The sequence below is a fragment of the Haliotis rufescens genome, unplaced genomic scaffold, assembly GCF_023055435.1.
Source record: "Haliotis rufescens isolate VD_foot unplaced genomic scaffold, xgHalRufe1.0.p SCAF_8, whole genome shotgun sequence".
NCBI lineage: Eukaryota > Metazoa > Mollusca > Gastropoda > Lepetellida > Haliotidae > Haliotis > Haliotis rufescens.
The window spans coordinates 24,995,709-25,021,686 of record NW_025964372.1 but is presented as its reverse complement, the minus strand read 5'-3'; the positions used below and the strand labels follow the sequence as shown (position 1 = coordinate 25,021,686).

Below are 25,978 nucleotides of genomic sequence, written 5' to 3'. Positions count from 1 at the left end.
CAATCATAGGTGTCTGGCGTGCCCAAGGGACGCAACTCTGCACAGCGAATCGCGGCGCCTTAGACGACTGGCTCATCCGTGGCGCCCCCTGTTCTACAGACGGGACAGGCATGTTTATTCAGAATATAGGACTTATGGCCAAAAGTACAGAAACTATACAAAAGGTGTCAGCTTCCAGTTAAGGTGTTGGAACTGACACCTTCTTCACCAGTTCCACCTCCCTCAATACCCTACTAAGAGCCAACGGCAGGAACACAACCAAACCCTAAGAGCCTAAAGGTGTAGTTTACAAAATTGACTGCAACTGTGGACAATCTTACGTAGGGGAAACATCCCGCCCCGTCAACACCAGAATCAAAGAGTACAAAACCTCAACCATCAAATCAGAGAGCAAATCAGCTACCTCGGGCCATATCAGCAACTGTCCCAATCACAACATCAACTGGGACAACGTCCAAATCCCCCCAACCTCCATGATTTCACTAAACGAAAACTAACAGAAGCTGTCCACATTCGCCGCCCCAAGTCATCAATCAAGGCTATTTCATCCCATCTGCCTACTATGAACTCAATAATGACCACACCTATGCAAACTTATCCTGTTTAATTGGCTTCATGTCCCATTGGCTTCCACCTATGTGGTCTCTGTTCATCATGTTGTGACAGTATCATCCTTCTGTTGTCACTTACTCATGTGACCCGTGAAGATTCCGGGGTAAAATAGGTCTTCAGCTACCCATACTTGCCTTAAAAGGCGACTATGCTTGTCGTAAAAGGCGACTAACCGGATCGGGTGGTCAGGCTCGCTGACTTGGTTGGTACATGTCATCAATCCCAATTACGTCGATCGATGCTCATGATGTCAATCTCTGGATTGTCTGGTCCAGACTCGATTATTTACAGACCGCCGTCATATAGCTGGAATATTGCTGAGTGCGGCGTTAAACAACAAACAAACAAACAAACTTTCTCATGTTATCCCACTCGTGTATGCAATTGTTGTTACTGTTAATCTCCAACACTATATATATTATGTACAATGTTCATCATTCAGTCTTGCTTGGTTGCTTGGTTTGTCGAAGTCCTCCTATGTCGGCATTTGATCTGCAATCCATCGCCATCTCCGCCAACCACGGTATGAGCGTTTATTTAACATGCTGCAGGACCAAGAGTTTGTCAATGCGAACAATGTCTTTATGGGGATGCTTCGTAAAATCAAGAAACTTGGGTTGGATGTATCTACTCACTATGAGCCTATTTTGGAGGACGATCCAGTTGGCCTTCAAAAGAAGGTCTGGTTTGATCTGACATTAGGATTTGACCTCACTCGCAATTCTTTCCGAGGTCGACGACGTAGTGTGCGAGTTCATCACTACCACACACAGTGAGTTGACAAAAACAAAACCGTAGCGTATATGCCATAGGTACCCCTTCCTGTCCCGCTGCTTCATTTAAACAGTATGTTTCAAAATTACATCACAAAACACTGCTCACTTCCAAAGACCACGAAAACTCACAAACACACCACACAGGCACTTGGCCACAACAGATGAAATCAATTTCAGAAGAGGCAATGTTGAGCAAAACATACACTAATTACTGTGTCAGGGCCACAACGATCACACTACTTTCTCATGCTGGCGTGGAATGTCATATAATTGTGACTCTTCTTCGGCTCAATAAAGGCGGTATTCAGCCATTCTCCAGGGTGGTAGCAACATCACACCAGCAGGGATAGTTAGTCAACATGTTAATGTTGAACAGCATCACACTCACAGCACAGGGTTGTCTTCTGGTTTCCTGCAATTCTTTAACAGCACTGTTACTGTTAACAATTTCTGAGAGTGCAGTGGTGTGACAACCGGGACACGTAAGGACAGTTCTCAGTTCAGAGTGGGGAGGTATAATGAAAAGATTCACACATTCAAAATAAGTGAAAGAGTGATGTTGAGAAAAAAATAATTGTTTAACTTTTTCTGTAACCCATGAACAGGTAATTTCGTCATTGAAACAACCGACAATGAAAGTAAGATATAACCTAATAAAATGTGTTTGAAGACATTTTATTCATGACAACATATTGTTTACAAACTTTTTTGTGATCGATATTCATTGCCATCTTCGTTAGACAGTTAGAATTTGGCAGGAGGGGATTTGAAAGTCCATCAGAAAACACTCCCCTTCAAAAGTCAATGAAAGCAATGTCCCAATTGAAGTGACATCTTCTCAAACGTGATGAAATTCAATTAAGTCACTTCAGAAAATCATACACGACCCACTATTTCTGGGCCACAAATGTCTTAAGTTCTGTCATTATCTGGCTTTGGATCCGTGAAATCTTGAAATTGACAGGTTACACCATGCAGATTCCTCGTTTCAAAATATCCGGCTAGTCTGCAGCCTAAAAAGTGGCTGTTCAGTCATACTCACTTCCATTGGTAATCATATTGTGATAGCAGGCGCGATCAATCCCTGTAGATCTACAGGTTAATGTTGAACCACATCACAGATCAGGGTTGTCATCTTGCATCATTGAACTAGTTACGGAGAAAGTAAACACAAGATTGTCAGCCATTGACAGCTGTGAGGTGTGAGTTAACGTGATGTAGGTCAAGTTCTGCCACATCCAAGTTCAGGGTGGAGAGACATTTATTTGGATTTTATTATTGTTTACTGGGGTAATTGCTAACTAAATAATAACACTTACCCATGTTAAATATATAATAGAATGTTAATTCATAAAGTTTGTTGTAGAAATATATACGTTTATCATTTTAAAACCTTTTTCTACATCCTGTCCCCCCTACAATAGAAATGATGGCATGTTCGATTTCCAAGAAATGACCTCTCACAAAATTCCAAGAAATGACAGGGTCATCCGAAACAGGTTGGTAGGAATTAAAACATCTGTCATTGAACTAAGTTTGGGGTGTTATTTGTCAACTTCTTTTGAAATACTATGTGTTTTAAACACTTATTTTGAACTACTCACGACTATGGTGTTTTTTATCTTGAACTTTAGTAATAATTGTTACATATATAACTACTTGTGACCACTTTTCGGAATGTTCAAAGATTGCGGACCTGTGTACCTGTGTTGTCACTTAAAACTCCGGTTTCACTGATCTGGGTACTGTAGCACGTGCATAACTCAGCAAATCATTTTGGTTGTCTTTGGACGATTGATTCTCAACCATTTTGTAACACTTATTTAGGGTTTGGATACATGTGTTTGATTCTTAAACATATGCTCATGCTATAGTTGGAATTGTACAATCGTCTCTTTCTTATTGAAAGGGTACTGTCCCGTATATTTGCCGTATATTTACAGGGTGTGTCTAACATTAGTACTTGAGGTGGCTGAAACGTTCGGAGCCTAGCAACTAAGGATTACAGTACACCTTTAACATTTTGTATGTATTAATTCCAATACATTCCATGCTTCATTTGAACCAAATACACAACCAGGCAGGCATCAAATTGTAAGTGAAAAAGAAATTGGCCACTGCCCTGTCAATATCAAGTATATCTGACTGAAAGGGCTAACTCCAAGCCACCAAGAGGACCTGGTGTCACCTTTTGGGGATGATGCTCCTTCCTTTGACACTTTTAAGAGCTGGGCAAGAGGGTGGCAGATTAAGATGTTCAAAGATCGGGCACTGCCACTACTAAGGTGCCTCCGAAGTCTGTTCCATCAGCTGCGAATGTGATGGCTTCAGTTTTCTGAGACTCCAAAGGCATCCTACTTTTAGGCTACCATCCGAAAGTTCTGACTATTCATTGCCAATATAATGCTAATTATGCTTAGACAAGTGCATAGGAATATCACAGCAAAACGTTGTGAAAGACTCACTGAAGGCGTGTCGTTCCTCGAGGACAATGCTGAACAAGACTGTTGTGACCATGGCTGTAATTCATGACTGTGGCTTTGAACACAATATTTTTTGTTTGTTTGTTTGTTGTTTAACGCCGCACTCAGCAATATTCCAGCTTTATGACGGTGGTCGATAAATTATCGAGTATGGACCAGACAATCCAGTGGTGGACATCAATTGGGATACGATGACATGCATCAACCAAGTCAGCGAGCCTGAACACCCGATCTCATTAGTCGCCTTTTACCACAAGCATAGTCACCTTTTACACCCCGAATCTTCACGGGTCAGAAACTGAATGAAGTAGTGGTAGGACCTCACTGGATTGTCTGGTCCAGACTCCATTATTTACAGACCGCTGTCATATCCCTGAGTTCGGGTCCTCGAACTGTTCCTCAACATTTTTCTCATTCCAGACAGACAAGAGACACTCCGGCTCTTTATCAGTCCAAGATTGGCCGCGAGTTGATTATTTTTCGCCCTTCCTGCTTGGAGGCATTTTGGCATTTGGCGTCCAGACAGTATTCTAGACAATATGCAAATTTCACTGCTATTAATAGCAGTGATGAATGAGGTTGCTGATTTCCCTTTTCTAGATGTTGGTTTACTTACGTGAGCAAATCAACTATGCGTTTACACGACCACATATACTCCAGGAGTATACGTATGATCACCTCAGTTAACACTTCGTTACAAAGCCAGATCGTGATATCAGGTCACGAATTACAACATATCAACGAATCTCTTATGGCTTGTTATAGTACGATTTATGTGGAATGAGACGCTTTGTTCCAGAGGGTAACAGTACAGTCTGGAGCAGCATTGCGCCACAAGGACGTCGATGATGTCGGACAGGATGATTTGGTTGTTTACTATAAACAAAATGTTTGCTATTTATTTTGTCTTCAAAGTGCATTACACTGTCTGCATTTGCATAAATATTGTTTCAAGATGGGCAGACAACATAATGTACAAAATTATTTTTGTCAAACTGCATAAGTTTTTGTAACAGATAAGCGCTTATCTGGAACAGAGGCAGGAGTATTGAAAGTGCTTCACCATGCTTGGCGGCAACGGTGAGCAGTCCATGAATGAACCGAAATAGGACAGTTCTAGCACTCGTCGATATGCACACTACTGACTGCCATCTACAGAGAAATAGGCATGACCAAAATACAAGGAGTTGTTTTGTCAGTTTGCTCATCTGCTTCTTGTTGACATTGTGCCTCTAGGGGTTGAAAGATTGTGAAGGTAGATTTCTTATTTTCATGAATTTTCTTCGTCTATTTCCTCTCCGTCATCAGCAGACAGTTCCCTTTCGGGAAGTTTGGGTTGTTCATTTTCAGGCTCTTCCTCGAGATGGGTTGTACATACCCTTATGTCTGTTGTACGAGCTCGTATTTGGCTACAGGAAACAATTCACCACAAGTTGTACACTGCCTTCTCTTAGCCATGCCAACAATGCAAAAGAAAGATAGAAATTAAGGCATATAACACGGTCCGTTATGCGCAGGAACATTCTTGTGATGTCGGCTGCCGGTAGAAAGGGGGCGCCCCTCTCACAAAGACAGGAGGCACCAACACCAACTTACTGCCGACACGCACAAAAAGCATGAATAGTCAGCACTTGCTGAAACGGACGTTTAACAATTTTAAACGTTCTGTCCATAAACTTTTGACTACTCCTACGTTAGTGCTGTAATTGCCGGTCAGCAGCAAGCAAGATGTGCGTTTCGCCTTTGTGAACGATGTCGCCCACGGACGAAGTCGGCAGGCAGGAAATCCCCCACAGTCTGGAAATACATGTATATTCGTTACAGCAATGCGGTTATACTGAGAATTTAAATAACATTTGGTAGTTTGTTTATTTTGTTTGTTTGATTTTTTTAATAGTCCAGCTATATGATGTCGATCTGTAAATAATCGAGTCACCAGACCAGACAATCCAGTGATTATTAACAAAATCAGTGTCCTGACTTAGGAAACCTAAAATAAAACAAGTAAACAATAAGCAAAGGGTTAAGTCGATATCGGCTAAAAAGTGTCAAAACGGGGGGAAATCACTCAATTTTCATTTTCATGTTATTACAAAAATAAAGATAATGTAACCTCCATATTAACAATCATGTCATGTGATACCACAAACTCTGTCTGAATGCTTCAGGAGCTTGTAAAATATTCCACAATTAAGATAGGAATAATATGTTGTATGAAAATGTACTGAATGTGATCCCACCCCTTATCCTTTTGAAAAACTAACATTCTTGTTCATGTTGAAATTTGACTTATCCAATATGGCGGACAAAATGGCCTCCAAGATGGCCGTCAATACAGGAAAATGACAATAGTTTGTTTTCACATCGAATGTATGAGAAATTTATATGTCACAATTTAGGTTTTGACCAGGAACAACATCTATCCTGTTATTATCATATATAAGATAATTATCGCTGATGTTATGTACTATAATTGCTGATCATATTGACTTACTTTGAAGTGTCAATGTGAAGCACTTATATGCAGTTGCTTTAATATTGTCAGTAACTCATTAACAAATCCATGTTTTTTTCTTCAATACAGTACTGGGGAACCGTGCAGGTAGCAGAAGTATCGTAAGTCCCCACTGTCCCTAGTAAGGTGGCCTTACTTTGGTTGCTGGTGATCTATAGCCCATTTTTACATTGTATTGTTGAATGATAATGTATTCTTTTAAATATTCTAAACAAGTTTTAAAACTCGAAACTGTGATACACTAGTTATTATACTGTCCATCGTTGACAGCTTTTTATACACTCTCAATATAATCATTATAACTGTTTCATCACGATATGGCTGAGATACTGCCGATGTGACGGTAAATTTTACTCAATCCAATACAGTAAGATTCATTTAGTTACTGCCACTGTCACTCAAGCCTTCAGGTTAATATGCAGAGTTTTGGTAACCAGAGCAGGTGCAGTGTTCAGTATGTGGCCGTCCAGATCTGTCACTCCAGATGAGATGAGTGATGTATCGGCAGCCATATTGTTGTCTGAAACATGGCTCTCAACATGTGTTGCTTGAAAGCATCTTCTTGTGGGAACATTGTAGCTGCCTTGTCAGTGTGGGAAGCCTGGACATACCCTAGGTCATCCATGGAGTTCAAAAGAATAGCCGGAGGACGAATGCTCTATCCGAGTTTAGGGACACTTCTTTGGAGCTCAATCCAAACTGACAAGTTCTTCAACATTTCAACATGTGTCAGCAATGTTGAGAAAGCTTTCTGCTTTAAATTTATAACCAGACATCACCATAAGAATATCACGTTTCACAATGTTCTTGATCCAGAGAATACCCATGCAGTCTTGATTATCTCAGCTCAGTGCAATTATGCTATTGAAGCTTGGGTCCCAAGCAGTGTACGTTAAGTGACCCAAGAATGTGAGTTCAAATAATTTGTATGAGATCTTATCCTTATTCTCTCAGCTAATTTTTAGTCATCAAATATGATCTCTGTCTTCAGTAGCGGTCGGGTAGCCTAGTGGTTAAAGTGTTTGATCGTAATGCCGAAGACCCGGGTTTGATTCCTGACATGGGTACAATGTGTGAAGCCCATTTCTCATGTCCCCCGCCGTGATATTGCTGGAATATTGCTAAAAGCAGGGTAAAACCATACTCACTCACTCACTCACTCTTACTACTTACTTTCTTGCCATCTCTCAGCAGTAGAGTTTGAGATCAATGTCAGGGTATGAAACTCCCCAAAATTTCAGCCAGACCGCAGGACTGGCTAGCTGAAATACTTGCCAGCCCTGACCAAAACCTGCCTGCCCACTATAATCATATGTTTCTCAGGATAAGCTAACGGGGTTTCTTTTGGTTACATTTTATCATTCATCTTTACATGTGAATTAATGCTTATCATTGGGAAATATTTAGAATATTGTCACATATGAAATATAACCTGACCGTCGGGCAGGGGGATTTGAAAATCTGGCAGCCCGAGTTGAAATCAACCCGTCTCGGACGGTTGGGCAGGCAGGTATTTCGAACACTGTCAATGTGCAACCAGTTTCTGTACCAGCCTGATACTTCAAGACCAAACACTCCAGACACTTCACAATTTTAACTGTCTGGTCAGGGCCAACTTGCACAAAATGATGAGAGAACTTAACCTACTTTATCTCCCATACCTAAATACAGCCTTACAACAGTCTTGACACTGCCAATGCTTTGAGCAAGATGGGCCTGGTTGTCAATGCCTTTCATTGCTTGGAGGCTTCAAAACACCAAAGCACATTCAGTGAAACCTCCTTACATTTGTTTGTTTGTTTCTGTGAAAAGAAACACTCAGAAATATTCCTGCTCTTGAAGGCGGTCTGGTCCAGACAATCTAGTGAGGACATCATGAGCATCAATCTACACAACTGGGATATGATGACATGCATCACCAAGTCAGTGAGCCTGACCACCCGTGAAGATCCGAGGTAGAATAGGTCTTCAGCAACCCATGCATGCCGTAAAAGGCGTCTAACGGGTTTGGGTGGTCAGGCTCGCACTGACTTGGTTGATGCATGTCATCGATCCCAATTGCGTGGATCGATGTTCATGCTATTAATCACTGGATTGTCTGCTTGTACTTGTTCGGACTGATACCAATCTATAGTGCCAGCCCACTTAGATACCATGCCTCAGTTTAACCTGTATACCCACACCCACACACAGTATACTGACTCCGAGCCGACCAGTCCTCGATTTAGCCCCTTAATGCCGAGCGCCATCTTCCCGAGGCAAGAGAGTTAACTGACTTTAAAAGTCCAGTTTCCACCCTTGCCGAACTAGGCTGGAATTACTTGGCTCGATCGTCGGGCCACCAGTGGCTATTACCAGTTATGTCCCTTCTAAGCCTCTCCTATGGACCAATAAGATTCCAACTCTTGTATCACTTGTGTTTGCTTCACACAAAATGGTGGCGCCCAGTCAGGACGATCTGATCGATAATCAAGATCTATATTGTGATAAAACGGGTCTTACATCGCGAAATGAGTGAGTGAGTGAGTGAGTATGGCTTCATGCCGCTTTTAGCAATATTCCAGCAATATCCCGGCGGGGGACACCAGAAATGGGCTTCACACCAGAAATGGGCTTCACACATTGTACCCATGTTGGGAATCGAACACGGGTCTTCGGTGTGACGAGCGAACGCTTTAACCACTATAGGCTACCCGACCGCCCCTCATTGCGAAATGCATCAAATCACGTGAGCACCTTGATTAAAAACATGAAAAGATTTGGAATAATATCTGTTGACAACGAGTTGGCGGTGCACATGCTTTGTAAATACTGCAGTCGATCGAAATCTGCACGACAGTTTATGAACCTGATTTTGATTTCGGTGAGCGATTCTGATTGGACTATGCATTAACTCCATAATACCAGCCTAGTTCGGCAAAGGTGGAAACTGGACTTTTATACTCAGTTAACTCCTTTGCCTCGGGAAGATGGCCGAGCACCAGACAAGGTGACAACAAGTACCATCTTTAAACGTCTTTTGGCTTGACACGGCTGGGGATCGAAGCCCGGAGCTTCCGCTCTCCGGCCGGACACTCTACCACAAGACCACAGAGGCGGTCAGGTTTTCAAGTTAAGGACCAGTTTCACGGTATGTTTCTGAACATAACACAAAGCATAGTTAGATAAATAATTCTTTTATTGAAAATATCTTTTTGATTACCATTCACTCATGTCACATTGTATGAATTATCTGTATCAACATGTACACATATTATGTCATGACTTAATTTATTTCACATAAAACATAAATTTTAAAACATAAAATATCTTTAGAACCTGTAGAAAATCGCCCAAATGACATCAAAATAGAATAAAACTCACCTTATCTTTTATGGATTGAATCAATGATACACACTGAACTGAGCGAGTATGGTTTTACACTGCTTTTAGCAATATTACAGCAATATCATGGTGGGGACACCAAGAAGCGCCTTCAGACATTACACCCATGTAGGAAATTGAACCCGGTCTTCGGTGTGACGAGCAAACACTTTAACCACAAGGCTACCCCACTGACTCAAAACTACTAAGAAGGCCAAAGAGTGTCCTCTGATACATTTTTTCACATCATGATAAGAAACTAATGGTGAGTGAGTGAGTATGATTTTACGCCGCTTTCAGCAATATTCCAGCAACATCACGGCAGGGGGACACCAGAAATGGGCTTCACACATTGTACATATGTCGGGAATCGAGCCCGGGTCTTCGGCGTGACGAGCAAACGGTTTAACCACTAGGCTACCTGACCGCCCCAGAAACTAATGGAACTTTAGGGTTAGGGTTAGGGTTAGGGTTAGGGTTAGTCCAGATCTAACAGTGCATAAACTTCTAATATTCTCTATTATTCAGTAAAAAATATACTATTTACTTTGTTACATCTGGCTTCCATAGTTGCTTTTTTTCCAAGATAAATGAAATTTGAGTGAGTGAGTGAGTATGGTTTTACGCCGCTTTTAGCAATATTCCAGCAATATTACGGCGGGGGACACCAGAAATGGGCTTCACACATTGTACCCATGTCGGGAATCGAACCCAGGTCTTCGGCGTGGAGAGCGAACGCTTTAACCACTAGGCTACCCGACCGCCCTAAATGAAATGTAAAGCATGATTGTCCACATGAGCATATAAGCGACAAATATCCTTTCCATAAGACACCTCTACAATATCTCCATTGTACAATTCCGACTTCATCATGAGCTTGTTTTTTTTAACCAGGCGCTCCCGAAATGTGAGAGAAGCCATCACAAACACATGCAAAGGCAAATTGTTCACCTGAAAATATGTGAGAACAACAAGAAATGTCTAAACTATGTAACAATAGTTGTTTACGATAATCATGATAATTATATGGTTATGAAACTACTATTTACATAGTGATTAAAAAAGGTTTGCAATAGCTTTTGCTAATTACCCTGACACATCCACATGATAATATTCACAAAAAGTTAAAAACAAACATATTCAGGTTCACAAAGGGCAGTATGGGCCGTTTCTGTGACCACATGATCTGCACAATTGTATGAAACTAGCAAAACTAAAGTAGTACCAACATTGGGCTAAAATGAATAATAGTCTTGTTTCTCAGGCACCGCTCGCATCATAAAGTCTGTCGCATGTTTCGTTTTTATTTCCATTTTCCATTTTCCTTATACTTAAAAACAACGCGATCCAGTATAACATGCAGTTATTCCCTCTACAAGAGCACTGCTTTACTGTGCATCTCGTGTAATGGTTGTAAAAGGAGTTGAATGCTTATTATATAGTGATATAGGGAGGCCCTTTCCGAGGTTGATGGTACACAACTGTTTATTTGGTTACATACTAGTTTGAACAAGCAAAAACAAAAACCACCGCCCGCTCACACTATAATTTCAAAAGTCATTGCCTGAGAACCAATTCTTACTATTTTTTAAGCCTTGTCAGACATTTTCATGTGGATCATAATAACAATTTGTTCTTTTCAACAGCATATTTTGTACTTCTGTCAATCAATTTACACCAACTGTAAAACATTTCAAGATTGTTTAGGAAACTTCTCAAGGTTCCTTTTATCCCAGGATTGTATGTTACAGGAGTGAGGGAGTTGAATCTTACGCCGCTTTCAGATATATTTCAGCAATATCACAGCAGTGGACACCAGAGATGGGTTTCACACATTGTGCACATGCGGGGAATTGAACCCGGGCCTTCAACGTGACAAGCGAACACCCTCACCTATAGGCTACCCCACTTCCCCGTTCTGTAGACTTTATAGAAATGTCTTCAACTAAATTAATGCAAAACATACAAAAAGGTAATATTCATAAAATCATAAAATCAATATCCTTTGGTCAACTTATGTCATTTCAAAGAAAAAGTAATGTACACAATTAACAAATATTCGTTAAAATGTAAACTACATCAGAATTATGAAATAAACATCAACATGAAAGACAATATTATGAACACACAAAATGTTATGCAAATATATTCATGACCTTCCACTGGACAAAACATAGCTTGTGCTGGCAGTATTTGTTCCTGATTCTGAAGCAAGATGGTAATTTGAGAGAATGTTGTTTTACGCTGTACCAGAATTAGGCTCACTCCTTCTCCACACACTCAACAAACAAACTCAAACCCTGGTCTGTTGCGTGACAAGAAAACACTTTAACCACGAGTTCATAAATTCTCAAAGGATTGAGATTATTCTCCGAAATATATACTCTTGCAATAACATTTAACAAACATGCAAAAAATCTTTATTTAGTGTAGCGACATTTAAAAAAAAAAAATTCTCCAGAAAATAATTGATCTGGTTTCGAAGTTTTGATCTGCTAAAATTTCCTGTATTTAATGGACCACAAAATATTTCAATGCTGACATGCAAAAAAGCACTGATACATCTATTCTACAGGTTATTGATATATTGTTGCAACTGGTCAGCTCCTGAATATCATAACTCAAATATGATAAAAAAGTCACTTTGCTCAATGTGGTATCAATATATATTTAATCACAACACTGGTTGTTGTTGTTGTTGTTTTTTGTAAGTGAATCCTGTGGTCAAGCTGACCATGATTGTAACATAAACCAAACCAAGCCATTATGTGGAACCTTCTGTACAATTATACAATGGATTATTATGACTGGCATACCTTAAGTAAAGTGTTACATTTTGTCTGGCTATATGGTATTATGTTATATCATTATAATTTTCATCATCAATGAAATCCAGGGTCAGTTTGAGCTGACTCTATCACTCTCACCATGCAATAACTGAATGTCCAGAGTTCCCTCCCTTATGCAACTGGAGTTCCCTCCCTTAAGTAACTGGAGTTGCCTCCCTTGGCAAATGGGCCCACAAGATCCTCCCCAGCACGTGACGACTTTGTTAGCAGTAGTCCGATCTATTGTGCCATTCAAAAGATTAATGAAATATTATTCCTGGTTCTTATTATAAACATACAGTATAAAACTTCCTTCAGATGTATGAATGTGCACCAAGTACATCATGATGCACAGCTCAGACATTTAATACTTGATGTGTAAACTGTAAACCAAGAAAGATGGGATTCGAACCCATGATCATAGGTTGCAAGGGAGGCAACTCAGCGCCTTAGACGACCGGGTCATTTGAGCCCCTGCATCTAAATAAGTTGGGCTGGGTTTTCCTTATGTGTCTGGTGAATGTGAAGGAAAACCCTGGGTGTCACAAGTTGTTTGTTTAATTGTGTTGCTTAGCGCCACACTCAGCAATATTCCTGCTTTATGAGACGTAAGTTGTAGATGTTTACCACTTGTGTGAAACCGCTGAGCTTGGGCATGGGCTGACTGACCAAGGGGTATAGTCAGGGATACGCATCTAAGACAGCTGATCCTGGTGCCACTAAGGAAGGTAACTCTGCACAGCTATATGTGGCACCTATCAGTCAATTGGTACAACACAAACTCTAATTAAACGTTATATATGAAAATCTGTATCGCCTTGACTTCATCGATCAGTGAACCATTCACATATATTTCACACAATGTAAAAGATGACATCACTGCTTTGCAGACTTCATCTTTACATTAATTAGCACCTTCATGGTATATGAAGACATGGATGTTTAATGTTCATTATAGTAGTTTGTGTTGCCTATTAATATGTGTGTGTGCGTGTGTTTTATGTGTGTGTGTGTGTTTTGTGTGCGTGTGTGTGTGTGATTGTGTGTGTGTGTGTGATTGTGTGTGTGTGTGCGGGTTGTTGTTTTTTTTGGTGTGTGTGTGAAGCATGACTTACTATTAATCCATATCATTATTTTTTTATTATGAAATGTTTTGCTTTTTTTGATTAAACAAACAAAAATTGAAGACATGCTTATATCAGCATACCAAAAGCAAATTTGATTATCCCAAAACAATGGTCTGCAACTGTTCGAAATCAATCATTACTGAAATACTGTTTCATTCCTTCTTAGTACTTGCAGCCATTTTTAGAACATACAGTGTCGTTGTATCATATTTTCAGCATTTATCGGCGGTTCAGTTATCAAAATGAAATTGCAGATTTTTCAAAATCTACGAAAATAGAGCACATTGACAAGCTAACAACCTAACTACCAGGCTAGCCCAAGAGAAAGGGTCAAAACATCTTTACAATCTAATGTTGCACATATATTCTCACAGACAAAAGAAATGTGAATACCATAACTTTGTTAATATATGAAGAATTAGATTCTACTCATACTTAAGAGATATTAGATTGGTTCGATGCACAAATGAACATACTGGTATGTTGTGTGAACCGACGCTCATGAACACATCACATGCGACGTCATAGATCCATGACTCGAGATGCACCATTCTCGTGCAGGATTAGTGTGTAAAGTTTGGAAATCGTTAATGAACAAAGATAGTCTGTGGTCACACTTGACTGATTGTTTTGTCATGAAGTGGTACACGTTAGAAACATCTCTTCTTAACATGCTTAACGTCCATGCATCTCTATATGTTTCTATGGTAAGCGTTTCTTTTGTCAGTGAGTATATAACAGTTCCTTAAAAAATACAAATAAAAATACCTATTAATATTTGTACAATTCATGCGAGTCTTTTGGATTCAAAATCTCAAGTTTTGATACAAGCTTTAGATTTTGTCACGTAGATGTTTTAGGTTTTCTTTGACAAAATATACAAAATGGAGTCCCAGGATACTTGACATTGTGTATAATTCAGTAAGTTTTAATGACAGTGTTCATTAATGTCCACGACCACTGCTCTTTTCCAGCCGAAAAAGAAATAGCCTGCTCCTGCTCCAAGAATGACGGCAAGACCCAGCCAGACATTGTATGTCATGAAGACCAGCATGAGACAGTAGCTGACGAACACTTGCACCATATGGAGGATTGTTTGGAGGAAGTGGCCGCCACTCAACATCTTCCCGCTGAAAAACAAAGACGTACTACTCAATTCTTCATTGGAATTGTTTGTTTGTTGTCGGTAGATAATCGAGTCAGGGCCAGACAATGCAGTGATTGGCATCATGAGCATCGATCTACGCAATTGGGATACGATGACATGCATCAACCAAGTCAGCGAGCCTGACCACCCGATCCTGTTAGACGCCTCTTCCGACAAGCATGGGTTGCTGAAGACCTATTCTACCCCGCATCTTCACGCGTCCACCAGTCTGTAAATTAAAGAGTCTAGGCCAAACAATCCAGTGACTGATATTGGGTGCAACATTCTATGCCATCGGGGTACGATGGCATGCAGTCAGCCCAGTCGGCTAGCCTGACCACCTGATTTATTTGGTTGTGTCTTACAACCAGCATAGGTCGTAGGAAAGTCCAACTTTACAACCCAGGTACTCAACCCACTATTACCCGATCCTACCCAGGTATCCACTGTAGGTCTCAAGAGTTGGGTACATAATGTCTGATTTGGAATAGTTTTACTGGAGCCCTGGCAAATACCATTTAGATATGCGTGTAAAATGATCAGATCACACATACACTGAACATGCTGAAGTCGACTGAAGGTATATCTTTACTCAAATGTATGATAGTCAGAAACAATGCATGCATAGTCAGAAAGAACTGCAAACTTAAGCGACTTTTATTGTTACTGTATTTAAAAAATATATCACATGACTAACCATGGGTCTGGGTAGTCTTGTGAGAACCTGGGTCCTACTCAGGACCCATCCGACCCGAGGACCCGAGTTCAATCCATCCCAGCACTTAGAGGCTGCTTGGGATCTATTCCAACCCGGAATCCCCACGGGGGCACAAGGACAGTCTTGGACTCCAAGTGGGACTGGACTTAGCTAATTGCTTGGATATGTTGTCATACGAACAGTTTTTCATATTGGCATGAAATTGGTGTACAGCTTCAGGTCATATTTGAAACAATGAGGTACTCATTCCTGTCAGTTGTAGTCCTTAGTTTCATCACAGAAATACCTCAGTAACTCTGCAAACAGTTGAATAGCGTTGGCCACAAAACGAGCCCCCCGCCAACCCCAAATGTGGTGACTAAGTGAGAATCTGGTTACTTACTGTTTCCATAGTTACAAGGCGTTACTGTTGTTACTTTCTATTTCCATACATCAATATGCCACTGTTACCATGGTTACTTACTGTCACAACAATGGTTACTAGATATTACTTGTTACTTTCTGTTTCCAAAGATTCTCATGTCAATACTACCGTGGTTACTTACTGTTACTACAATGGTTACAAGACTATAATACGGTTTCTTCGTCTTTGTGTAGTTCCTCATAGCACTGTTACCATGGTTACTTACTGTTACTACAATGGTTACAAGACTATAATACGGTTACTTCGTCTTTGTGTAGTTCCTCATAGCACTGTTACCATGGTTACTTACTGTTACTACAATGGTTACAAGACTATAATATGGTTACTTCGTCTTTGTGTAGTTCCTCTTAGTACTTTTACCGTGGTTACTTACTGTTACTACAATGGTTACAAGACTATAATATGGTTACTTCGTCTTTGTGTAGTTCCTCATAGCATTGTTACCATGGTTACTTACTGTTACTACAATGGTTACAAGACTATAATATGGTTACTTCGTCTTTGTGTAGTTCCTCTTAGCACTGTTACCATGGTTACTTACTGTTACTACAATGGTTACAAGACTATAAAACGGTTACTTCGTCTTTGTGTAGTTCCTCATAGCATTGTTACCATGGTTACTTACTGTTACTACAATGGTTACAAGACTATAATACGGTTACTTCGTCTTTGTGTAGTTCCTCATAGCATTGTTACCATGGTTACTTACTGTTACTACAATGGTTACAAGACTATAATACGGTTACTTCGTCTTTGTGTAGTTCCTCATAGCACTGTTACCATGGTTACTTACTGTTACTACAATGGTTACAAGACTATAATAGGGTCACTGCGTCTTTCTGTAGTTCCTCATAGCACTGTTACCATGGTTACTTACTGTTACTACAATGGTTACAAGACTATAATATGGTTACTTCGTCTTTGTGTAGTTCCTCATAGCACTGTTACCATGGTTACTTACTGTTACTACAATGGTTACAAGACTATAATAGGGTCACTTCGTCTTTCTGTAGTTCCTCATAGCACTGTTACCATGGTTACTTACTGTTACTACAATGGTTACAAGACTATAATATGGTTACTTCGTCTTTGTGTAGTTCCTCATAGCACTGTTACCATGGTTACTTACTGTTACTACAGTGGCTACAAGACTATAATAGGGTTACTTCGTCTTTGTGTAGTTCCTCATAGCACTGTTACCATGGTTACTTACTGTTACTACAATGGTTACAAGACTATAATAGGGTCACCTCGTCTTTGTGTAGTTCCTCAAAGCACTGTTACCATGGTTACTTACTGTTACTACAATGGTTACAAGACTATAATACGGTTACTTCGTCTTTGTGTAGTTCCTCATAGCACTGTTACCATGGTTACTTACTGTTACTACAATGGTTACAAGACCATAATACGGTTACTTCGTCTTTGTGTAGTTCCTCATAGCACTGTTACCATGGTTACTTACTGTTACTACAATGGTTACAAGACCATAATACGGTTACTTCGTCTTTGTGTAGTTCCTCATAGTACTGTTACCATGGTTACTTACTGGACAGTTTCCTTCGATTCCATGACCATATTTTCTTTCGATGACCCGGCTGGGAGAGTGGTGTTGTAGTACTTTGTCCCGACATTGTTCTTCTGGATGAGGTACTCTCTGAGACACTTCAGCCCCTCGTACAGCATGGCAAGGAAAAATATCACGACACAAGCACCGCCCATCTCTGTCGAAAACAAGAGAGGGTGAATAAGTCCAAATGTGTGTTAGTGTTGTATGTTGTGCGAGTCCCAACTTATCACAGTCTGTACTATGTCAAATGCACATGTGTGATGTGCCGTGGTGTTTCAAAGATGCTGTAAACATGAATAGACCATGCTGTTAGAGACAAGGTCAATATTAGCGCTGAAGCAGATGTGTTTACTGCGATACTTTGTTTATGATAGACCTTACATATGATATGTATGACGATATACTGTTTCACATAAATATGAATAAGTTTGACAGAACAATGGAGATCAATAGCTGTGTTTTTTTATACATTTTTCATCTGAAATGTCAATCATTGTAACAAGACAAACACCTATCCATGTTTGAATGATGGGTACTAGGAAAAAGCTCAAATGTTCTTCAGCCTGAGTCATGAAAGTATTTTCAACAATTCCTTTTATTAGTTGTTTTGGTTTTTTTTTAAAAAAACACGAAACATAATCAAAATGAATCTTGGATTGAAACCCATCATGATTTGACTCTGGTACAGGAGAGGTGAAATGGGGCTTAAGGTTGCGTTCAGGATGGTGCACTCACAACATTCTGCTCTGCGGGCTGTAGCTACTAGATGCTCTATCCACTAAACCATGGAGGCCGTCTCCGGGCAGACACTCTATCCACTAAACTATGGAGGAGGTCTCTGGGCAGACGCTCTTTCCACTAAACCATGGAGGAGGTCTCCGGGCAGACGCTCTATCTACTAAACCATGGAGGACGTCTCCGGGCAGATGCTCTATCTACTAAACCATGGAGGTGGTCTCCTGGCAGAAGCTCTTTCCACTAAACCATGGAGCCGGTCTCCGGGCAGATGCTCTATCCACTAAACCATGGAGACGGCCTCCAGGCAGACGCTCTCTCAACTAAACCATGGAGGATGTCTCTGGGCAGATGCTCTATCACTAAACCATTGAGGCGGTCACCGGGCAGATGCTCTATCCACTAAACCATGGAGGACGTCTCCAGTCAGATGCTCTATCCACTAAACCATGAAGGCGGTCTCCAGGCAGACGCTTTCTCCACTAAACTATGGAGGACGTCTCTGGGCAGACACTCTATCCACTAAACCATGGAGGACGTCTCCTGGCAGATGCTCTCTCCACTAAACCATGGAGGCGGCCTCCAGGCAGACGCTCTCTCAACTAAACCATGGAGGATGTCTCTGGGCAGATGCTCTATCACTAAACCATGGAGGCGGTCTCCGGGCAGATGCTCTATCCACTAAACCATGGAGGACGTCTCCAGTCAGATGCTCTATCCACTAAACCATGAAGGCGGTCTCCAGGCAGACGCTTTCTCCACTAAACTATGGAGGACGTCTCTGGGCAGACACTCTATCCACTAAACCATGGAGGACGTCTCCTGGCAGATGCTCTCTCCACTAAACCATGGAGGCGGCCTCCAGGCAGACGCTCTCTCAACTAAACCATGGAGGATGTCTCTGGGCAGATGCTCTATCACTAAACCATGGAGGCGGTCTCCGGGCAGATGCTCTATCCACTAAACCATGGAGGACGTCTCCAGTCAGATGCTCTATCCACTAAACCATGAAGGCGGTCTCCGGGCAGATGCTCTATCCACTAAACCATGGAGGACATCTCCAGTCAGATGCTCTATCCACTTAACAATGAAGGCGGTCTCCGGGCAGACGCTTTCTCCACTAAACTATGGAGGACGTCTCCAGTCGGATGCTCTCTCCACTAAACCATGAAGGCGGTCTCCGGGCAGATGCTCTATCCACTAAACCATGGAGGACGTCTCCAGTCAGATGCTCTATCCACTAAACAATGAAGGCGGTCTCCGGGCAGACGCTTTCTCCACTAAACTATGGAGGCCGTCTCTGGGCAGATGCTCTATCCACTAAACCATGGAGGACGTCTCCTGGCAGATGCTCTCTCCACTAAACCATGGAGGCAGTCTCCGGGCAGACGCTCTATCCACTAACAGTGACTAAAACATGGAGGCGGTCTCCGGGCAGATGCTACATCTACTAAACCATGGAGGCAGTCTCTGTGCAGATGATCTTTCCACTTAACCATGGAGGACATCTCCAGGCAGATGCTCAGGAGCTACATTCTGTCACATCTAAGGGACATAACTCTGCACAGCACCCTTAGACAACCAGGCCACCATGTGACTCCCCTCTCCCTGACTAAAACACTTGGTTATACTTACGTCCAGCATTGCTTACAACTATCTTCTCAAACAACACATATTCACAGGTTCCTGTATGGAAATACATCTGAAATAAAACAGAAAGACAATAATCAATATCTTTTATCTATCCCACCTGCTAACCTGTCACTTCACACAAAAAAATCCATCAACCCCCCAAAGAAGACGTCTGGCCCTATTGAACAAGGCACGTACTCAAGGCTTAAACTTTCTGGAGTTGAGACAGCTAAAGTGTCATGATGGGGGATCAATGAAAGGAAGGACTGAAAGGAAGGTGTGTCAGCTAAACGTTGGAAGAAAGCCCAAAGTGACAAAAGTAGCAGACATTTACCACTTTTGTAAAATGATATTACAGGTATGGTATTCGATCCCCTGATCCTGTGTGCAAAGCAAATCACCAAAGACGACTTTGCACCAGGGCCTCATTGTGATCTTAGGGCTAAGGCGGTTGTATCTCCCATACTTTAACATAGACTTAAGATGGCCATAGCGCTAAGACAATCATAACTCCCATACTTCAACATAGACTTATGACAGCTGTAGTGCTAAGACTATCGTAACTCCCAAAGGGCTAAGGTGATCGTAACTCCCATACTTCAACACAGACTTACGACAGCCGTTGCGCAAAGACTATTGTAACTCCTATTCTTCAACATAGACTTAAGATGGCGGTAGCGCTAAGACAATCATAACTCCCATACTTCAACATAGACTTACGACAGCTGTAGTGCTAAGACTATCGTAACTCCCAAAGGGCTAAGGTGATCGTAACTCCCATACTTAGACACAGACTTACGACAGCCGTTGCGCAAGGACAATCATAACTCCCATACTTCAACATAGACTTACGACAGCTGTAGTGCTAAGACTATCAGAACTCCCAAAGGGCTAAGGTGATCGTAACTCCCATACTTAGACACAGACTTACGACAGCCGTTGGGAAAAGACGAACGTAACTCCCATACTTCAACACAGACTTACGACAGCCGTTGCGCAAAGACTATTGTAACTCCTATTCTTCAACATAGACTTAAGATGGCGGTAGCGCTAAGACAATCATAACTCCCATACTTCAACATAGACTTACCACAGCTGTAGTGCTAAGACTATCGTAAATCACAAAGGGCTAAGGCGATTATAACTCCCATACTTAGACACAGACTTATGACAGCCGTTGCGCAAAGACGATCGTAACTCCCATACTTCAACATAGACTTACGACAGCTGTAGTGCTAAGACTTGTTGTAACTCCCGTTCTTCAACAAAGACTTAAGGTGGCCATAGCGCTAAGACAATCATAACTCCCATACTTCAACATAGACTTACGACAGCTGTAGTACTAAGACTATCGTAACTCCCAAAGGGCTAAGGTGATCGTAACTCCCATACTTAGACACAGACTTACGACAGCCGTAGCTCAAAGACAATCGTAACTCGTATACTCCCCCCAAAAAAGAAAAAAAGGCAAATAAGTAATCAACTTAATCATGAAATGTCGCGACAACTTTCTAAACTGCACAGTACATTCATAGTCTTAGAAAACACTACTTCAATGACGTATAATTGTGATCTTCATCATCATCATCAATATATTCAGTCGTATCTGAAATCCCCTGTCACAGCTTCAGTCCGATCCTTGATTTCAATGATTTGATCTTGGATACCAACTCGTATTTTGTGTCCATCAACACATTGTCCAATTTGGCGCCCCACTGAAATATCACTTACAACATTTCAATCCAGTCACATCCTCGCCAAAATGAACACTCATCATATTTTTCACAGTAAATACATAGTTAGTTTGCAATATGTGACCCATCAGGAGAAAAGGGACCTTATGGGTGTAAGGATACAAGTGTGCCATGATGTCATAAAGAAAGACGTTTGACATCAAATTGCTTACGTAAAATTGCCAAGTGTGCGGTCTAAAAAAGTACCGTATTTTTCTCTCGTTAGTTCTTAATGTAATGAAAAACTTTATTTCAAAGCATTTCAACATACATGTCTACTTTCAATTAATCAGTCATTATATCTAAAGAACTGCAATTATTACATAAACAGTCATAAGTCTGAAAATGGGAATTTGCATAAAATGAGTTCAAATGTTTGATGCCAATATTGTGTCTCTGTAATAAATATGAATTGAAGCTTATCTATGGTATTTTTGTGGTCCCAATATACAGTAGTTTTAAAATATAGTAAGAAGTCAAAATGTGATTTTTCACCCATAAGGTCCCTTATCGCCTGGTTGGTCACATATTATTTTTATGATGCTTTTTATTAAGTATTTAGCTACTAAGCATATTTAACACGAATGCTCTCTTGACACCAGGTCTTCTCTCCTTCCCATCATGCATCATGAGAGTCAGTGAGTGAGTGAGTTTGATTTTAAGCCGCTTTTAGCAATATTCCAGCAATATCACGGCGGGGAACACCAGAAATGGGCTTCACACATTGTACCCATGTCGGGAATCAAACCCGGGTCTTCGGTGTGACGAGCGAACGCTTTAACCACTAGGCTACTCAACCGCCCCACATCATGTGAAGCATCATTTGACACACCAGAGCTCCAGATAAGCTGTGTATCTGCGTAAAATACGCATCAGAAATGCAGAAATACGCAGTAAAATAAAATCCAAGCGTACAAAATATGCAACAAACATTACTGATACCCTACAAAATAAAACTTGTGCGTATCATCAAAATATTGTGAAGTAACCCTGCGTATTCGATTAGCAAATCTGCAATTTATTTTGAAATTATAAACGGGCATTCTGTCAACCTTGCCAAACTCATGATCATGATCATTTGCCATCACACTTTCTTGTGGAAGAATCGTGGTATTTTTGAGTCCTATAAAGCTCTCGAACCCACAAGACACCAGTTTGCAGGGACTAGATGAATAGTATTTTTAAATATTTAACTTAAATACCCACATGTTTAAAAACTAGTGGGTAAAAGAAATTTGAATACCCAGATAGAATTACTGATACCCAATGATTTTAAAATGCATGGGTAAAATACCCACAGCACCAAAAGCTTATCTGGAGCTCTGCACACATTATTGTTGTGATACATGTCCTTACTCCCCACTACACGGCCTTGTCAATGGTCACAAACATGATAACAATGAATAAAATATTTTTCATACTCATGTCATCGTATCCCAAATGTGTAAATCGGTGCTCATGATGATGTCAATCACTGAATTGTCTGGTCCAGACTTGATCATTAACAAACTACCATAATAAAGCTGAAATATTTCTGAATGTGGTGTAAATCAACAGACGAACAAAGTGTGTGTGCTGTCCATCACGACCTACCATCATCATGCAGTTGGCGTTGCTCATGTTCATGTTCATCATGTCGCCCATGCCTGGTTTCATGGTTGACATGTCCATGTGGTTGTGGTTATGCGCCTGTAAAACAAACATAGAAATCATTACTGGAGAAGCTTCCATGGTTACAGTTCATTGACAGTGACCTTCTGATGATCAATTAGAGACTGCAACCAACTGATATTTGTTGAAGGGAGGAGGAGAGGAGAGAGAAGGGGGGAGGGGATGACTGCTATTTTGCTACAGCTGTATATATATATATATATATATACACTACCCATCAAAAGTTTAGACTCACTGAAACCACTCACTATATCTCGTAAGAAAATCGTATTTGTGAAAGCTACCAATACAAAATAACAAAATCATTCATTTAGGTCTTCATATCCTTGTTCACAAGGACGTGTGCATTGATGATTAGTGAACCAGAATGCCGTATTGGCTAGTACCATACAAAAGTGAAATTGCAAAATTTAATAACGGGTATGACCACTCCTGGCTCTAACACAGACATTGCATCGACGTTGCATACCACGAAAGAACAGTTCAATCTGCCGCTGGGGAATGTTTGCCACTCCTCAAACAATGCATTGCGAAGTTGGCGAAGGTTAGCAAGGGGGAGGAACTCTGGCATAAACACGCCGGCACAGCAGATCCCAAACATGCTCAGTGGGGTTCATATCGGGCGATAATGCTCGCTAATCCATTCGATTCACCCCATTTTGTTGTAAACAAGCTGACACGATGCGAGCTCTGTGAGGCCTGGCATAATCATCTTGGAAAACCGCGTGACCTGGCATGGCCCTTACGAATGGAAGCACAATAGGAATGATGATCTCGTCCCTGTATCTCTGGCCAGTCAGATTCCCATCCTGTACCAGTAAATCAGTTCTTCCAGTCAGGGTGATACCTCCCCAGACGATAACGGATCCACCTCCAAATTGATCATGCTCAACAACAGCAACGTCAGCGTACCGCTCTCCCTGACGTCTGTAGACTTGGATCCGACCATCGTTGAAATGCAGATTGAACCTTGATTCGTCAGAGAAGAGTACCCTTGCCCATCTGCGGGGACCCCAGCGTAAATGTCCATTTCCCCAATTCAGTCTGTTCTGACGGTGGCGTGGTGTAAGAGGGGGTCTTACAGCTAGACGACGTGCCCGCAGTCCGTAGTGACGTAATCGGCGGCGTATTGTTGATACAGATACACGTCGTCCCGTAGCTTGTTGGAAAGCATTATTGGCTGCTGTGGCTGTAATGTTTCTGCCCCTGAGAAACAGCAAAAAGACGCATCGGTCATCTTGCTGTGATGTTACCCTTGACCTACCCGACCTGGGTCGATCCTGGATGGAGTTGGTCTGTTGAAAGCGTACCCAGAGGTTGGAAACTGCCTATTGGGATACGCCAAGACGTCTGGCAACATACCGTTGTGATCTGCCATCTTGCAGCAGTGCCAAGGCTTGGTGTCGTTGCTCAATACGGAGACTTCTCCCTCTACCCATGCTTGCATCAAAGAAGAATTTCTCCACTAACTCAGAGGAGCCAACTGCAATCCTTATAAAGATGAATTGCACGAGTATCCCGCGTCAAATTGCTGCTAAGACACATGCATTATCGTGCATGTGAACACCTGCGTTTTGGTGCGAATTTTGTTTAAAAATGTGCGACATTTCACAGAGTTTTATCAATTAATGAACGAAAAACTCTAATCTTTTCACCGTTACAGATTTGGTTTTACGCCACAACAGTTCATGTGTTAACAGTACCTGTAAAAAGTTTAGAATATTTGGCATTATCTGGTTTGAAACAGTTGAGTATAGTGAGTGGCTACATTTACACTGGTGAGTCTAAACTTTTGATGGGTAGTATATATATATATATATATATATATATATATATATATATATATACATTGCTTTAATTAAAACTGTCTCTGGGCAGATGGGCAGATGCTCTATCTACTAAACCATGGAGGCTACATTTACACTGGTGAGTCTAAACTTTTGATGGGTAGTATATATATATATATATATATATATATATATATATATATTGCTTTAATTAAAACTGTCTCTGGGCAGATGGGCAGACGCTCTATCTACTAAACCATGGAGGCGGTCTCCTGGCAGATGCTCTACCAACTAAACCATGGAGGCGGTCTCCTGGTAGATGCTCTATCTACTAAACCATGGAGGCGGTCTCCTGGCAGATGCTCTACCAACTAAACCAAGGAGGCTGTCTCCTGGCAGATGCCCTATCTACTAAACCATGGAGGCAGTCTCCTGGCAGATGCTCTATCTACTAAACATGGAGGCAGTCTCCGGGCAGATGCTCTATCTACTAAACATGGAGGCAGTCTCCTGGCAGATGCTCTATCTACTAAACATGGAGGCAGTCTCCGGGCAGATGCTCTATCTACTAAACATGGAGGTGGTCTCCTGGCAGATGCTCTACCAACTAAACCAAGGAGGCGGTCTCCTGGCAGATGCTCTACCAACTAAACCATGGAGGCGGTCTCCTGGCAGATGCTCTACCAACTAAACCAAGGAGGCCTTCTCCTGGCAGATGCTCTATCTACTAAACCAAGGAGGCAGTCTCCAGGCAGATGCTCTATCTACTAAACCATGGAGGCGGTCTCCTGGTAGATGCTCTATCTACTAAACATGGAGGTGGTCTCCTGGCAGATGCTCTACCAACTAAACCAAGG

General features: G+C 41.3%; 1 protein-coding gene across 1 annotated transcript in view; it reads right to left on the bottom strand.

Moving 5' to 3' along the window:
- Positions 1 to 11,062: 11,062 nt before the first annotated feature.
- LOC124139281 (high affinity copper uptake protein 1-like) overlaps positions 11,063 to 25,978 on the bottom strand; it is a 51,839-nt gene continuing 36,923 nt past the window's right edge. Inside the window, exons 2-5 of the mRNA XM_046506226.2 lie at positions 23,257 to 23,352; positions 19,934 to 20,000; positions 17,543 to 17,717; positions 11,063 to 14,834 (exon numbers count right to left, since the gene is read on the bottom strand). Of these exons, the coding sequence (XP_046362182.2) occupies positions 14,633 to 14,834; positions 17,543 to 17,717; positions 19,934 to 20,000; positions 23,257 to 23,352 (540 nt within the window). The 3' untranslated portion in view covers positions 11,063 to 14,632. The remainder of the gene's footprint in view (positions 14,835 to 17,542; positions 17,718 to 19,933; positions 20,001 to 23,256; positions 23,353 to 25,978) is intronic.